Source organism: Antedon bifida, chromosome 9, assembly GCF_963402885.1.
Source record: "Antedon bifida chromosome 9, ecAntBifi1.1, whole genome shotgun sequence".
NCBI classification, from domain to species: domain Eukaryota; kingdom Metazoa; phylum Echinodermata; class Crinoidea; order Comatulida; family Antedonidae; genus Antedon; species Antedon bifida.
Window position 1 is genome coordinate 4648869 of NC_136234.1, and position 17917 is coordinate 4666785.

Consider the following 17917-nt stretch of genomic DNA (forward strand, 5'->3'; position numbering starts at 1 on the left):
TGGAAGTGATTAATTTGATTAAATCTAGAGCCTAGTCTAGTCTGATTTTTAATCTTAATTACCTCCGCCTAGGAGGTTATATTTTCACCCCTGTATGTTTGTGTGTGTCTGTGAACAGCCTGGAGGCCACAGTTTTTAGCCGATTCTCACCAAACTTAGCCACAATGATCAATGACTTATCATATAATTGTGGTTAAATTTTGAAGGGTCAGGGTCAAAGATCAAGGTCCACAAAAAAAAAAAAAATAATAAAAAAAAAAACCCTCAGCGGGACTTGAACCAGCGATCTCAACTGTGAGAGGCTGGATACATAACCATTACACCAAATGCTTATCCACAACTTTGTAGTGTGCAGTTAGCCTATTTACACTTAGAGCTAATAAAAAAAAATATATATATATTTTCCGGGGACATTTTATGTAGGGGAATTTTACAGTAGGCGGAGGTTTGTACTCTCGGAGTACCCTCTAGTTTTTTTATATTTTTGGAGGAAAATACATCTTTAAATTTTAGATTAATTTTGTATTGGTACTGTACAATTCAGTGTTATCTAAACTTATCAACTTCACATAAAAAGAAGCATACAGTGTTAAAACAAAAATTAAAAGTAGATAAAAATTATACTAAATTTGAAAGTTTGTTAAAATTAAAGATTGACTGAATCACAAACTGGAAAGTTATGATGTGGCTATAGACATTGTACAGTGAATGCAGGGTAATTAGTTTAAAAACATTCAGTTTTTCCTACTGTAATTTGTGACATACTAGTAGTAAATGTTTTAAATATCATTAGGCAAGTGAAGGAGACCCCAAATCATCTTCCAAGCCACCCACAACTGCCAAGCAGCCCACAGATGCCAATCCACCCGCAACTTCCAAGCCACCCACAACTGCCAAGCAGCCCACACCTGCCAAGCAGTCCACACCTGCCAAGCAGCCAACATCGGACAAACCAAAGGTTGGTCATTCTATCTATTTTATTTATTATTTCTACCACAACAAAATAGAATAATCACAACAAGACCACAATTGAATAAATATAACTATTATATGTTATATATGAAAAATAAGAAAAGATCACATAAACAAAAATGATCCCTAATTTCTTTTCAAATTTAAAGAAAAATTAAAAAAGAACTATGCATGAATCACTGGTGCATTTTCAATGTTGGTTCAATCGCATGTGCATATGCTACAAAATGCTGCCTAAATAAACTAGTGACAGTCAAAAACAAAACTGCCTCATGTTATAGAACAATCCATGATATATTTACTCTGTCTATACTATCAACTTGTTTTTACTAAAAAAAAAAAAGCAGACCAGGTTAATTTTGACAGCCATCCTACTGTAAAGCTCTGTGTACACTATCAAACTAGTTTGACAAAAAAAAAGTGTGATGTGCCCATATATGGTAGTGATATGCCCAAATATGGTAGTGATTTGCCCAAATATGGTAGTGATATGCCCAAATATGCTAGTGATATGCCCAAATATGCTAGTGATATAGCCAAATATGGTAGTGATATGACAGCATATCATATTTTTTGTCCCATATGTAAAGTTTAATAGTGTAGGCAGAGCTTAATTATCAATTTTATATTGATGAATAAAGTAGGATCATGTACAAGAGAAGAATACATATCAATGGTGACATCAAACGATTTCGACTATGATGTTGTTGACACACACCTTAGCAGCGCATGCGCCGCTATTGTGGGCAGTCCGCGCTCTGTCGGCAGGAGAGGTGGAACTTTTAATGTCAGACCAATGCTTATCCTTGCCTACTTATTTTGTCCATGGTAAAATGAATCCACAAAAGATTTTAAAAAAAACAAAACTGCCTCATTAAAATCTCAGAAATATTGATAACCATTGCTGTGCTTATTTTATCATTTAAACTCTGTCTACACTATATCAAACTTTGTGTGACAAAAAATGTGATGTGCCCATATCTGGACTATCATATTTGGGAATATCACTACCATATTTGGGCACACCACACTTTTTTTGTCAAACTAGTTTGATAGTGTAGGCGGAGCTTTACAGTAGAACAGCTGTCAAAATCAACCTGGTGTATTTTTTATTTTGTTTTAGGTTCCAAATAGAGTGACAAACACATGGCAGGATGGTCGATATATCTTTGTGTTTTCCATTGAAACAGATTGCGAAAATCCATCCTTTAACAGTAAGTTATTATTTACCAGAACTGCTATACAGTGACTGCAACCTTGGTGTTGACATTCATTTGTCTATGACCCTACAATCATTTTAACATAAACTTTAATTAAAATGTTTTGATTTTTATATTGATATACAGTACATAATTATGTTAAAACATTGTTGAAATCGTATTTTGCACCAGGGACGAACAACCAGAACTTGATTTAGGCCTCCCTATTTAAATAAAGTTAAATTTAAGTTTATGATTGCACCTTTGTATTTGTAATGAGCAATTGTTCCGTCTGGTTGCGATATGAGAGGTTTTTCCCATCAAGATATAAACAGCTTCGTAATATGCATGTAATAAAATCGTTATCCAGCACTAGGCATGGAAGAAGAAATATTTATGCTCCAGCGAACACAGAATCTCTACTCACCCATTTCTCCTGTCCCTATTAAAGTCAATTCATCAAGAGTAGTCATTTTTTAACCTATATACTAATTTTTTACTTTTTGGTGCAAGTTATTCTATATATTGTTTTTTTAAACATTTTTTCCAGTTACTATTGAATTCGAAAGTGAGCATGGTTACCTGTCAGCAACTCAAAAACCTCTTCTTACGGTAAGTTAAATTTTTAAATTATTTTTTATTTTATTTATATTATTTTTGTACAATCATATTTTATTGATTATATATCATTATATTTATTATATACCAAACAAATAGGTCATTAAACAGTTTTTTCCTGTCGGCCGCTCAATGACCAGTAATGTGTGGTCAAAGTATGAATGGTCAATTTTGTATATTTAATTAAATTTATTAACACTGGAACCAATCAATTTTCCATATGTATGTATTTCATGTATATTGGACAGAATAAAGTATTGTATATTATATTATTAATTTATGAAAATCCTGATACCATTAGACTTTCCCGACGGCCACTTACAAGGAACAACAAGAGGAACTGTACATATGACATAGTTTTAGTAAAAGTTTCGATAGGGGCCACATTGCTTACTCTTCCTGCCTGCCAAACGACACAAAAAATAAGGTTTTTTGTACTTCTGCAACAACTTTCAGAAGAAAGGGAAATGTGAACAACATTGAATATATTACTACTTAATTATTTTTCGTCGTTCACACTGATTGAAAATATTTCACTTACATGAATTTAGCTTATGTTAAATCTACCAATTTGGCATATTTAGTCATGTCCTTTCCAGTGTGTGTGTGTTTAAATTGATTTTTTATTATTTACAGTTTTATGCTGTGATGTGTGCTGCGTACACTATATTAGCGTTCCTGTGGCTTCTCATGATGGCTTGTCAGTGGAGAGATATACTTAGAATTCAGTTTTGGATCTGTGGTGTTGTTATATTAGGTAAAAGCTTTAATATTTAATTAAGCTTGGTTCCCACTAGAACGCAAACCCAGGACCGCAACAAAGCGAATTGATGGATTATTCCAACTGTCGCTTCAATAACTACATTTCGTTTCCTCTTTTATATATGCAATTATTTTACAAGCTTTTTTGTGATAATTGTGTAGTGTGTAGTTTAAGCTTAGTTCCCACTAGGACGTAACACAACAACTTAAGGAATTTAACCAATCACAAGTGATAGATTATTCAAATTTTTATTTGTGATTGGTCAACTCGATTGCGTTGCACTTATGTCCTTATGTTGCGTCCTGGTGGGAACCAAGCTTTAGTGACGTCTACAACATATATTATTGCAGTAATAAATATTGTTACTGCAGTAGAATAGATTTTACAAACAGGTGATAAAATGCAGATAATTATAACTAAAACAATGACTTGAGCAAAGATGCAAGAGTAAAGCTCTGTCTACACTATCAAACTAGTTTGATAAAAAAAAATGTGATATGCCTAAATATGGTAGTGATATGCCCAAATATGGTAGTTATATGACATCATATATGTGCGCATCACATTTTTTTTCACATAAAGTTTGATAGTGTAGACAGAGCTTAAGATATAACATATTAATGTAATAATAATAATAATAGTGTGTCCACACCTAAATTATGGTTAAGTATAATTATAGAAGCCAGACAGAGACAATACAAGATTTCTGATTTACAAGTGTGAACACTACTTAGTAGTATTTTTTCCCTTCACATTTCAGGTCTACTTGAGAAAGTAGTGTTCTATTCTGAGTACCACCACATGAACAAGACAGGTTTCTCCTCTCCCGCTGCTTTGATCTTTGCTGAATTGGTCTCCTGTCTGAAGAGGACAGTCGCAAGAATGCTTGTTATTATTGTTAGCATGGGATTTGGAATCACAAAGTAAGTCAGTAACTGTACGGACATGGGTGTCGCCCTCCTCGCTCATGCCACCACCTCCTCGCTCATGCCACCACCTCCTCGCTCATGCCACCACCTCCTCGCTCATGCCACCACCTCCTCGCTCATGCCACCACCTCCTAGCTCATGCCACCACCTCCTCGCTCATGCCACCACCTCCTCGCTCATGCCACCACCTCCTCGCTCATGCCACCACCTCCTCGCTCATGCCACCACCTCCTCGCTCATGCCACCACCTCCTCGCTCATGCCACCACCTCCTCGCTCATGCCACCACCTCCTCGCTCATGCCACCACCTCCTCGCTCATGCCACCACCTCCTCGCTCATGCCACCACCTCCTCGCTCATGCCACCACCTCCTCGCTCATGCCACCACCTCCTCGCTCATGCCACCACCTCCTCGCTCATGCCACCACCTCCTCGCTCATGCCACCACCTCCTCGCTCATGCCACCACCTCCTCAACTCCATTTGAACACAATTTGGTTTAGGATTCGGAAGATTTTTTGTTATTGTTTGTGTTACACACATGTATATCTCTCTCTCACTCCCAGATCTCTCTTAGATTCCTTTGTTCAGTAAGGGATTATATCCATGCATTCAAATCCAAAGAAAATTACTGAAAAAATGACAATGCTGTTGGTATCATCACAATTTTTTGTCACATAAAGTTTGATAGTGTAGACAGAGCTTTATGTTTTTCTTTTTATACAGACCACGTCTTGGACCTCAGTTGCATCGTGTGATTGGAGTTGGATTTTTATTCTTTGTGCTAAGCTCAATTGAGGCGTGTTTGCGTGTCCAAGGTGTAAGTAAATTGGTTCACATGTTTTGCTTCTAAAACCACGTTCAAAATCATAAATGTGGTTTTAATCCTTGATTTGTCTGTACTGTATATAGTACAGTAGCAACTCTATTAAGGGGTTCACTTCAGAACTCAAAAAATTATTCATTTAATAGAGTTGTCCCCTGAAAAAGGGTTAGCCGTTGTGTTATATATTTCCCCATCATACTTTTCACATGAAAGGACCCCCTTAATAGAGGTGTCCCCTGAATAGGGGTTAGCCATATGTAATATATGTATTGCCCCTCGTTCTTTTCAAATGAAAGGACCCCCTTAATAGAGGTGTCCCCTGAATAGGGGTTAGCCATATGTAATATATGTATTGCCCCTCGTTCTTTTCAAATGAAAGGACCCCCTTAATAGAGGTGTCCCCTGAATAGGGGTTAGCCATATGTAATATATGTATTGCCCCTCGTTCTTTTCAAATGAAAGGACCCCCTTAATAGAGGTGTCTCAGATGAGGGGCTCCGTAATTGTCTTTCTAAATGATAAGGCCTAAAAACAATGGTTGATGAGGTTATAAATTATTAATTATTTATCTTTATAGAGTGTACAGCAAGACCTTGTAGCCAGCATTCCTCTAGCTGTCCTGGATGCTGTCATTTGCTACTGGATATCCTTTTGTTAGTGACATACAACCCACTCTTATTATTAAGTGTTTCTAATAGTCTACACTATCAAACTTTATGTGACAAAATATGTGATGTGCCCATATATAGACATGATGATGTCATATCACTACCATCATTGGGCATATCACTACCATATTTGGGCACATCACATTTTTTTTGTCAAACTAGTTTGGTGGTGTAGACAGAGCTTTATCCAACCAATGATATCACAACACTTATTGATACTAGTATCCTAAAAAGCAATAAAGTTATTTCATAATATTTTGGTGATACTTTAGGCTTTGAGAAATGGAAATTTCAAAAATGATGTAATACTAGGTCTTGTCTTTAGAGGCATGTACTTGCCTAACACACACCTAATATCCCCCTGTGGTGTGATTTAGATTTGGTAACTATCTACACACTTAGATACAAAAACATACCTACACCTGAATGTGTTGAGGAGTGCAATTTGTAGTATGCCTGTATCATCGTTATCTTATTCCAAATTTTAGAACTTTAACTTCTAATTATTCTGATTGGTTAGAATTGAAGTGAATGAGAATGCTATCGCACTTTGATATTAAAAAAAACACATTTGAAAACAACATTTTTCATTTTTTGTGATTCTTTTATTTTTCTGCAGCACTCTACTTTTCAATGTTCTCAACGATAAACAATACTTTAGAGTTTAATTTATCTTCCTTACATTTAACTTCACATCTTTACAAACTTGGTGGACACAACGAGAACACTGAGATTACGCCGTAACCTTGTCAAGCTCTGGCTGTACCGCCATTTCACCAACTGTCTCATCTTTTGCATCGTTGCGGCCATCATTTTCCTCGTATGGTCTATGAAGGAACACAAAGCTGCTGTCTGTGTCACTGTAAGTGTTTCTGTACAGTGTGTTTTGAATTATGTCTATTAGTAAAATACACATCTACAAAATTGTAATATATATATATATATGTTTTTATCCAAGCCTAAAGTATCCTAATTGTTGATTCATTACCTGCCAACGAAACCGGACTAAAGGCCAATTTACACAGACGAACGCTTACCATGTTACTCGTAGAATCTGTATCTATCCTGAGTGTAAACACGCTCCGTGTTGTGTGTAAATGATCATAAGGAATAACATAGATTCTATATTTTTATTACCGTTACCGTTCATCTGTGTAAATTGGCCTTTAGGGATCTATATTGAAACAAACTAGATGCAGGAGAAATTTTGTAGATGATGTGTTGTTGAATTTGTTATTTAATTATTATTTAAATAATTTTTTGCTAGAGATGGACGGAGCTTTGGTTGGACGATGCGTACTGGCACATTCTCTTCTACATCGTACTTGTTGTAATCATCATCTTGTGGCGTCCAACCGCCAACAACCAGCGTTACGCTTACTCACCGCTCACTGACGCCCTTGATGATGATGAGTCGAAGGAGCCTATGATCCCAGAATCATTTGGTATGTTTCGTTTCTCTCCCCCTTCCCCCCTCCGACTCTTCATTCACATTCATTGCCTTCTGGTTAACTTTGTGGAACTTAACCTTAATTATATATTTTTCAGAGGGCATGAAAATGCGTAATGTAAACCGTACAGATTCTACGCCAAATAAAGTCGAAGACGATCTTAAGTGGATCGAAGATAATATTCCAGCTTCTGTAGCGGATGCGTAAGTGACGTTTTTATTGTACAATACAGATCCGATTACTGCTAATAATGGTAGTCTTATATAGCCCCTAATACAATGTTTCTAAGCGCTTCACACAAAAATGATCCATAAAATATCCAAATAAAAAAAGAAAGAAAAGCAGCGGAACCATTTACACCGCTCCGTTCTCCAGCACTTTGAAGCTCCCATATGAGAGCTCGCCAGAACAGTATTCACAGAGCTAGAGTGAAAAAAGCATCTGTCTATCCTATCCTACTAAAGTAAGAAAAAAGATGTTGCTTAAGACTTTTTTTAAAAAATATCGATTGATGTTGCCTCTTTAATCTTGTGACAGATCATTCCAAAGACAAGCAGATGGTTGTTGACATCCTCCACCTTTATTAGTGTTAACGTTATTCTATTTATAGATTTATTTATTTTCATAGTGCTCTCGCTGCATTTGATGACTCCGATGAAGAGATAGTTACAAATATTGAACGCAGTAAAATGGAATGAAGGTGTAGTGGTTAATTTATAGAGATTTTGCACCAAATGTACTGTACGTACAACTTTTAATATTTGCAATAATTTCGCGCAGATGTCTCGTACAATTTATATTACCTTGTAATTAGAAGACATCCATATTCCACTGGTAAGCTAAGAAGTGTATGGCTACAGGTGCATGAAGGTATTTGCATTCAGATAACCACATCATTAGCCAAATCTGCACCAAGTGTACATTTTACATCCGATCTAGCTTCCCGAGATTCCTGAGATGTTTGCCAACTTATGAAATAGCGCCCTCTGGTGCTTTTGAACGGCGATGTTTAAACCACCTTTATTTAAAGTGGCAAAATTCATTCAGATTTGTTTTCTTATATCTAGGCTGCTAGAATGATAGCGTTTATCAATTTGATTCATGGTAGTGTCTTCTTTACCACAGCACTTTTACCTGTACATCATTTGATTTTTTAAAAGAAATGATGATGTTTTTATTTTCCGTTGTTGATAAATGATACCATTACATTAACCAACAATCGGCTTTCTCTCAACACACCTACATATTCAAAGCCTCTCAGCGAGTAATAGCCCTCCTATTTCAGGCACCCCTGGCTGCCCGTAGAGTTTTAATCAGAAACTCTAAATGCAAAGAATATTTGTATACTATACTGAACTAAGGCGCTTATTAGACTACTGGGCATATTTGATCATTCACAGTTGTTTTAAACATTCTTTATATTTGTTTTTTAGCTCACCAGCACTCATTGTATATAATACTTAGAAAAAGGGTACAATTGTATGTAAGAATGCTATATTAAATGATAAATAAAGAGGGCTTTATTTAGTGGTGGCACAATGTCTAGTGTAAAGATGATCCTGGTTGCTAGACAAGTATATTGCAATTTGAAATATTAAAACCAGTTGTACCATCTGAGAATCTCTGCCTGTGTGATGAAGCATGACGTTGATAAGATGATTTGTATTAACATCTGCAACAAACGGGGTTCCCCACAAAAAAGAAAAAAAAAGTTCTTTTTTTGCTCTCCAAAAGGGCCAGTGGATCATCTTGAACCCTGTCGAGTAAAATTACGATACAAAAAGCCATCTTTTATTGTATTGCTTGAATGACTTGAGAAAGAAGAAAAGCTGTCGAGCGCCCTCTATTATACTTTATTACAATACCAAATCATTACTATTTTAATACACATTTTTATTCTCTCTGCCTTATATGAGATATATATCACATTAGTAAATAATTAATTTGAGCAGAGCTTTATTTAATTGAAATGATTTTATTGATTATTTTTTGCTGTTGAATAACATTTTTTTTGTTAAATCAACTTTTTGAGACTTCTTAAAAAATCTTCTTAAAATTTGATATTCTTTTTTATATATAAAAAATGTTTAACTTTCTGATAAATACAAATGAAAGCAGAGCGTTTATTCAAATAAATATGGTAATGAATTAAACTGACCCTCTTCACAAATATTTTGTTCCCAAACCGGGTGCTGTACACCATGCTCCCCTGCTTCAAATATATACAAACCTATCTTTATTTGATATTTACATACTAAAATATAATTTATTTTATTTAACAGAAACATTTAAAGCATCCCCCCCCCCTATGCTTTAAACATTTATTATTAATCTTTATAGAACAAATTTGAATTTAAATAGTGTACAATTAACTTATAATAATATGTATATAAGAAACATACCATATTTGTGTAGAAAAATACCATATTTGGAGAGAAACATACCATATTTGGATAGATTGATTGTGTTTTACCATTAACATATTTCTGGCAAAGAATTAATTAAGCACTTTTTTTTTATTATTACTGCATTTACAAGTTACATTATGTTTTGAATAAATTATTTTGCTTGTTCGTCTAACTAGAGGTTGTTTTGTTTTTTAATGGTACTTTTTAATACTATTTTACCATTTGAATAAAAAGGTTATCATGATGCTCATGATTCAACGTTGCTTATACGTTTTATAAAGTTAAGTTGTATGTACATTATTTACACTTGATTCCATAAAACAGTAATTTGGTCCAGTCCGTGCTGATCATAGAGTTATAACAGGCCAACTAGAGTGCAAACTAGGCGACGGTGAAGTGAGAATTTTAAAAGTTTCTTTCTTGTTAGCTTCGCTAGTATCGTGTTGATGTGCTGATATTTGAATGTTATTTCGTAATACTGTAGCATTATAGTATTTTGTTATTAGGCCTCCATTTCATTTTGATTTTAAAATCAAAGTGGGAATGCTCTTTAACGAAAGACATTTACATTTACAGATCCTCATTTAAATATAAACTATAAAGAATGTTAACAGTATAAAATGTATAAATATTTACAACAAAAATATATTGTTTGAAATCGACGATTATACTTTTTAGTTTTTGTTTGTTTCTTCGATGCCAACTTCTTGAAAAGGTCGTCTAACGCGCATGCTCCGCCAGAACTCTCTTATTTGGCGTGATATTTGTTGTTCTGAAATTCCCGACGTAACACCCTCAAAGCCATCTCCTTCCTCTGATACTTGAATCGGTATACCGATATTATCACTATTGTTTATTTGACTTGCTGGTGGTGTATGTGAACTAACTTGAATATCCCCAACACAATCTCCTTCTTTCGATACTTGAATCGGTATACCGATATTATCGTTCTCGTCCTTTACTTGGCATTCCTGTTTAGGAACTCCTTGTGACGTAGCTTGAATCGGTATCTCGACCATATCACGTTCATCTACCGGTTTTTGAATCGGCATGCCGATAGCTTCTTTCTCCTTGTTTAAGCATTCCTGTTTAGGAACTCCTTGTGGAGCAGCAGCTTGAAACAGTATCTCGACCATATCTCGTTCCTCCGCCGGTTTTTTAATCGGTAAGCCGATAACTTCTTTCTCCTTGTTTACTTGGCATTTCGATTGTTTAGGAACTCTTTGTGGAGCAGCAGCTTGAATCGGTATCTCGACCATATCTAGTTCCTCCGCTGGTTTTTTAATCGGTATGCCGATAACTTCTTTCTCATCCTTTACTTGGCATTCCTGTTTAAGAACTCCTTGTGATGCAGCTTGAATCGGTCTCACAACACCATCTTCTTCTTTTCCTTCTTCTGATACGTGAATCGGTATACCGATAACTTTTTTCTCATTGTTAATTTTACTTTCTGGATGTTCATGACATTTCTTGTTCTCCATACCTGCGTAAGTAAGGATATCATTATACTAAAAATGTTCACTACATAATGCACTGGTTACTAATATTTAGACAACCCAGTGGTTGTTTTTAATTTGGGGAAAATTTAATTTGAAAATTAAAGTGTTTTTTCACAAAACGACAGGGTGCAAATAATTCATCGGACACCTTTAACCGTTATTGTATAAATCACAATGTATTCTATTTAATTGTTTGTCACAGGAAATGATTACAAACGTGGGTATGTACACGAACACGCATTTTGCGAGTGAAGCAAGCAAACAATTATAACATTAATTTTATATTATTTAGTTTAGATAATTCGAACACACGTTTAACAGTACAGTAAAGCAATGCCTTTATTTAAAGATGTATTGTCCCCAAAAACATGAAAAATGAAGATTAATTAAATCAGAGTTTAAATAGGTTATTTTGTAGTTTTAATAAAGTTAATCCCTTCCGTAAAAAAAATGAAAACAAAATTATGTTTTCTCGTATAAAATAACAAAATAAATGGTCAAATTCAACCAAAAAAACCATTGGCTGGCAGCCAATTTGGCTATATTTTGCTTTGAATTACTGTACAGTTTTTTTCAGGTAAATACATTGTTGTTCGATTCAATTTTTGTTCAAAGTGGATAACTATTATGTGACATTAAAATGGCATATTCGAAAAAAAAATAGAAAAAACTAGAGGGTACTCCGAGAGTACAAACCTCCGCCTACTGTAAAATTCCCCTACATAAAATTCCCCCTGAATATTTTTTTTAAAAATTGTTTTTATTAGTGTAATAAAGTGTGTAAATATGCTAACTGCACACTACAAAGTTGTGGATGTCAGTGTGGTGTAATGGTTATGTATCCAGCCTCTCACAGTTGAGATCGCTGGTTCAAGTCCCACTGAGGTTTTTTTTTTTAATTATTTTTTTATTTCTTTTTTTTGTTTTGTTTTTTGTAGACCTTGATCTTTGACCCTGACCCTTTTTTTAACCACAATTATATGATGTGTCATTGATCATTGTGGCTAAGTTTGGTGAGAATCGGGTAAATACTGTGGTCTCTAGGCAGTAAAATAGTTTTTTGTTAGTTGTGACCTTGACCTATGACTTTTCCCCCTCAAATTCGAACTCGTCCGAGCTTTTTGGTCATAGATCATTGTTGCCAAATTTGGTGAGAATCGGATAAAAACTGTGGCCTCCAGGCTGTTCACAGACACACACACACACACAAACATACAGGGGTGAAAACATAACCTCCTTGGTGGAGGTAATAATCAGGGAGTCAATACATCTTTAATGCATGTTATGCGCAATTTGAAAAATGTGTGCAATTTGATTTCCTGCTCAATTTGTTGAACACAAAATAATATTAATAACACGAAACGAAACGGTAGGTAGGCATAAAACAAAAGGGAAAGTCCCGTCGGCAATTAGCTCAAAATCGCTGTTTCTCTTAAAAGTTTTTGCCGTCTAATCTATCGTCTCTCTTATATAAACATGGGCTTAGTTAGGGCAAATCATTTTATTTATATTTTATGACATTTTATTCTGTTATTAATAAACAATTATTATTACATGCATTATTCATTATCAATAGGCCCAAGTAAGATTATTGAGTTTGGTTTAATCAAATAATACTGAAAAATACTTTGTGCGTTTGACATTTTCTGCGCAATTTGAATTGAGCATTTAGGCTATATTCAAAGGAAAGGAAAATCCTTGCGCAATTTTAATTTGCACAAATCGTTCAAAATTGCGCATAACACATATAGTGTGCATATGGTAAATGTGTGATACATGCCAAAACTACAATCTGATATATTAATATCAGGTATATTATGTAACGCCCTAAATAAAGCCTGTTTTCCTGTCGATCGTTAACAGTTCAATCGTTTGAAAACGATCAAGTTGAAATGGTAACGATAGCGAGTACCTTTTTTTCCTGTAAATCGTTAACATTTCAATGTTTACGTAGAAGATCACCGATTATTGTTAGGCCTAACAATAGCGTCCAAAGAACTGTTATAAGTTCTTTGATAGCGTCGACTAAAGGCCGGTGCACACCGAACATGACGCGTGACGGTTCGTCACGCGTCATTCGACGGATCGCTTTGAAAGTTGAATTGTCATGCGTCTAGTTTTTCTTGTCGGTTCCCACTAAACGCGTCACGATGTGCTGATTCGGCGCGATTGCTAGGCCTAGGAGATGGTGGGTTGGCCAATACAATGCTACATTTAAAATAATCAGAGAAGATGACTCTGAAGTATTTCCTATGTAAGTTTAACCAAAGAAGAGTTAAATTAAAATGTAATTTAACTCTTCCCTGGTTACACCAATCACAGTGTTTGGTTTTCGTGGGAAAATGTTATCCTTTTCCAAAGCCTGAAATGTGCATGATTGTATGTATATATCACAAGGACAGAAGAAGATGTATCCAATATCAATACAGTTACAAGAATTAAAGCATTTATTGCATGTTGATTACACGTACATGTGATCTGCTGACTGTATTTATTAGTGGTGTTACAAATATCTTTCAACAGAGGTTATTATTATAACCATATAAAACATTTCATATAAACACGAACTGGGAATCTTCATAGGTTTGTCACTTTCAAATATAAACTATAGGCCTATACATTAATGTAAAGTTTTCACATTCATTTTCTAATTATTATTAAATATTATATTATTCATGACAAAACATACAGTTTTTTTCTCATTTGATTAAATGTAATAAATATCCCAAACTCATATTTACACTGTATATTATCTTATGACTTTTTTTTCACATAAATACACTTATTTAAATAGTGAATCATTGTTTTTAAAGGTATCATTAAATATTTAATCATTACACTGTATATTATCTTATGACTTTTTTACATAAATACACTTATTGAAATAGTGAATCATTGTTTTTAAAGGTATCATTAAATATCAACCAGATTTTTTTAATTTTTTTTTTACTACTCCTGAATACTTTCGCAAAATAATATCAACGTTTATAAATTTAAAATGTATCATCCCAAAAAAAATGAAAATTGAAGAAATATTATTATTGTTAAAAGTGAATAACTAAGTGTTATACTGTATTATGCACTTGTCAATTGTATGACCCACTATACGACCCCCGAGAGAGGTGCGTCATGGGTGCGTCATTTACAAATAATTACTGACGCAGGGGTGCGTCAAAAAACCTAGATGGTACGTCAAATCAATGACCAATGGTGTGTCGATGTCCCTCACTTTACCACCCAAAATATCATAAAAAACATGGTTACAGTGCGTCAAAATGGGTGCGTCATGGTCACCTAAAGGTAAGTCACATTATTGACGCATGGGTGCGTCATGGTATTTATAAGGTATGACGCACATCGGACAAATGACGCACCTCTCCCGGGGGTCGTATAGTGGGTCATACAATTGACATGTGCATTACACACAACGAAAATGTTTTAAATTATATTTTCAGGAAGACAATATATCTTGTCCAAAAAATGACACTAAACTTAAAGATGTATTGTCCCATAGAATCATGAAAAATGAAGATGATTAAAATCAAATTTGAATAGGCCATTTTGTAGTTTTAACAAAGTTAATCACTTACATAGAAAAAAAACCCCAAAAACTTATGTTTTCACTTATAAAATGAAAAAAATTCCATTAGCTGGCAGCCAATTTGACTATTTTTTTAGTATTGGAGTATAACAAAACATATACATATATTTCCATGTGTTCTCTATTGCTAAAAAAAGACATTCAGTTCAGCTTTCATTCTATAACCACTTAATAAATACTAGTTACAGTCCTATTCCTCCTTAATCTCTTCCATTTTCTATAAAAAAAAAAATGAAACAAGTATTAAAAAATTGCTATAGTAAGGCATATTGCTCAAATCATTTTTTCTGGCCAATCAATGTATGTCACCAACTGATACCCATTTGAAAAAAGTCTATACAAACCTGTGTCAGCCTCCTAATTGCCAGTCCTCATTTTTGAGGAGCAATTGCTCTTAATTCCATGGCAATATACTGGCCGCTTAAACTAGCTTGGTCATTGGTGGAGTTTGTAATGCTGGTGGTAATAGCCTGAAGGATCCCATTTATCAATGTTCACCTAATTGACCTAAAAGAAACAAAAACAACAGTATTTATGTATTAATATTACTACTAGGCCTATTCTAGCCTTACAACACTAGGCCTAAATCAACTAAAGTAAATATTAGGCCTAGCCTAGGCCTATAAATATTAATAATAATAAGTAGGCTAGCCTAGACCTAGCCTAGTAGTACTCATATTTAGTTAGTAATAGTAGTAGGCTTAACCTAGGCTAGGCCTACCACATAGTAGACTAGTAGGGATTAGTAAGTATTATGTAGGCCTATAAGTACTACTTGGCATGGCCTAGCCTACTAGGGTATAGGCCTATACTTAGGCCTAGCTAGGCCCTAGTATGGCCTAAACCTAGTAGTAGGTAGGCTAGAAATAGAAGGCTTGCCAACTCACTTTACAAATTGATCTCTGACACGTTTTAGGCCTAGTTTTTCTGGCATTCTTCTACACAGATGTTTGTCTGAAATTATTGTCTTCATGCATTAATCCTTATGTTTCTGTCTGTGTATGACTTACTTCCCTTATCGTAAAGACAAGAAGGGTAAATGACAAAGTATTTCCATAAAGACCTCGCTCGTCAGCCACCATTTTTTTGCCGTCGGTGTTGTCGATGAGAGATATTCCTGACTTCTGATTGGTTGACGAACGCGAACCGCGCTCGCGACGCCTCAAAAAGTTGACCACCAATGTTCAACTTTTGAAAATTCGCGTGCGAAGCCTTCGCTGCTGTCGTTTTCAACGCGTTGAAGTTGAAATTCGACTATCGTACACTGTTCGCTTGTATGTTCACACTGGAAGCGTCCGTCGCCTGCCGCGTGCGTCACTTTTTAACGCGAAATTCGCTGCTTCGCGTTCGGTGTGCACCGGCCTTCGAATACGATAACGAAAACGGATACGTCACACATTTAACGCTTTCGATTCGCGGGAACAAATTCGCCTAGTGGGATGGCATGGAAAAAAGCTTCAGCTTATACGCAGAGAAGGATTTGGAAGATAGAAACATGAATACGCATGCGTATAAGCTAACGCTTTCGATTCGCGGGAACAAATTCGCCTAGTGGAAAATCGCAGCAAAACCGTACGGATCTGTCATTTACATGTACACTCAATTGTTTTTCCATTGAATGTCATGTTTTGTTTAATTAGGACTATATAAAACAAAATAGAAATAAAAATTGCTCATAGAGGTAATTTCCCCCTGGGACCTTTTCTTGGCGGCCCCTGTCCCCCCAGTCGTAAATTGATCGCTTCGCTCGCAAATAAATAATCGTTCTTTTTCATTTGAACAACAACTTACATTATGTTTAACTAAAATGACTAAAATTAAACAGTAGGCCCCTAACATCTTTTTTTGCTGATATGTAATGAAATAATAATAATAACAGGATTTTAATAGCGCACATACCACCACTCAAGAGTTCTCAAGGCGAAATAATACACTTACCTCATTGGTAAGATATAACGTTCCTGCTGGAAGAATAATCAGGGCCTATATGCATAAACCAAAACACAAAAACGAATTCGGCCTTTAACGAAGGGAATCCGTTTATCTAGAGCTAGGCCTATAGAAATTCAGTACTTTAGATGAACGGCGCTTGCCTCTCCTCCCGTTACATGGCTTGCGATTGGTCCAGTGTTCACCTATCCCTATCATCCAACAACTGCGACAGTGTTATAAATTCTGGTTTTTATATAGGCGGATAGCATAATAGCGTATATCACTACGCGATTAGCTATATAGTTTCGATTTTTTTTTTTTAATTCATTGAATAGTAAGCCTATAGTTTATGATGACTCCGAACAAAAATTATTATTATTATTAATAATTACTGTTATAATGATAAATATTAAGTAATAAAATAATACACACGTGGTGGCTATTGGCGGAATGTTATGATTATAACTCTAAAGCGAACAGGCCAAAAGCCAGATATAGAATTTGTTTTTTTCGCATTGCAATAATAAGTATTGTTCGCTAACATATGATTCTAATAATAGAAAATATTTATTTATTTTTATTGTGGCTTTTTATTCAATTTCACCATAGAGATGTCTATGATTTCACGAAGGATAGTTTATTAGTAGTAATTTTTCAATATTTAAATTGTTTCTGGTAGAATAATAAATATTAATTCAATTTGACATTGTAGCCTATTAATAACATGTATTTTATAGTAATTTATATCATTAAAACATTGCTTTTTTAAATGTGATATACAAATTTCCAGTGAAAAAATCGCGGATTGCTCATTCTTCTGATATTCTTTGATAGAATCTAGACACAATTAATAATTAACTTACATCTTTATATAGGCAGCATTCAATGACAATTGGTGGTTCATGTAAACGAAACAAAACAATTAACATAGACCTACAATACATGCTACTAAATTAAAAATAAAATAATGTTCTATAAAGTTAAGTTGCTTCAGAAAAAATATGTTGTCTAGCGCCCTCTATACTGAGTAGAACTTCAGTTTAGAATATGTT

At 34.8% G+C, this 17917-nt stretch overlaps 2 protein-coding genes and 1 long non-coding RNA gene across 4 annotated transcripts in view; 2 read left to right on the forward strand and 1 right to left on the reverse strand.

The window, feature by feature from the left end:
- Positions 1 to 9998, forward strand: part of LOC144852595 (transmembrane protein 87A-like) — a 72464-nt gene extending 62466 nt beyond the window's left edge. The window contains exons 6-16 of the mRNA XM_078710500.1: positions 794 to 958; positions 2096 to 2186; positions 2722 to 2783; positions 3426 to 3546; positions 4313 to 4475; positions 5207 to 5300; positions 5884 to 5949; positions 6669 to 6836; positions 7242 to 7419; positions 7523 to 7628; positions 8054 to 9998. Of these exons, the coding sequence (XP_078566626.1) occupies positions 794 to 958; positions 2096 to 2186; positions 2722 to 2783; positions 3426 to 3546; positions 4313 to 4475; positions 5207 to 5300; positions 5884 to 5949; positions 6669 to 6836; positions 7242 to 7419; positions 7523 to 7628; positions 8054 to 8123 (1284 nt within the window). The 3' untranslated portion in view covers positions 8124 to 9998. The remainder of the gene's footprint in view (positions 1 to 793; positions 959 to 2095; positions 2187 to 2721; positions 2784 to 3425; positions 3547 to 4312; positions 4476 to 5206; positions 5301 to 5883; positions 5950 to 6668; positions 6837 to 7241; positions 7420 to 7522; positions 7629 to 8053) is intronic.
- The window catches only part of LOC144852637 (uncharacterized), a 42130-nt gene extending 25838 nt beyond the window's left edge, over positions 1 to 16292 (reverse strand). The window contains exons 1-3 of one of the 2 annotated variants that reach the window (XR_013614313.1): positions 15821 to 16292; positions 15278 to 15440; positions 14730 to 15150 (exon numbers count right to left, since the gene is read on the reverse strand). This is a non-coding gene — a long non-coding RNA (uncharacterized LOC144852637). Of the gene's footprint in view, positions 1 to 14729; positions 15151 to 15277; positions 15441 to 15820 lie in introns of those variants that run through there. The other variant, XR_013614314.1, reaches the window with a different exon arrangement.
- Positions 1 to 17917, forward strand: part of LOC144852590 (kanadaptin-like) — a 110906-nt gene that overhangs the window by 10644 nt on the left and 82345 nt on the right. The gene's annotated exons all lie outside the window — the stretch shown is intronic.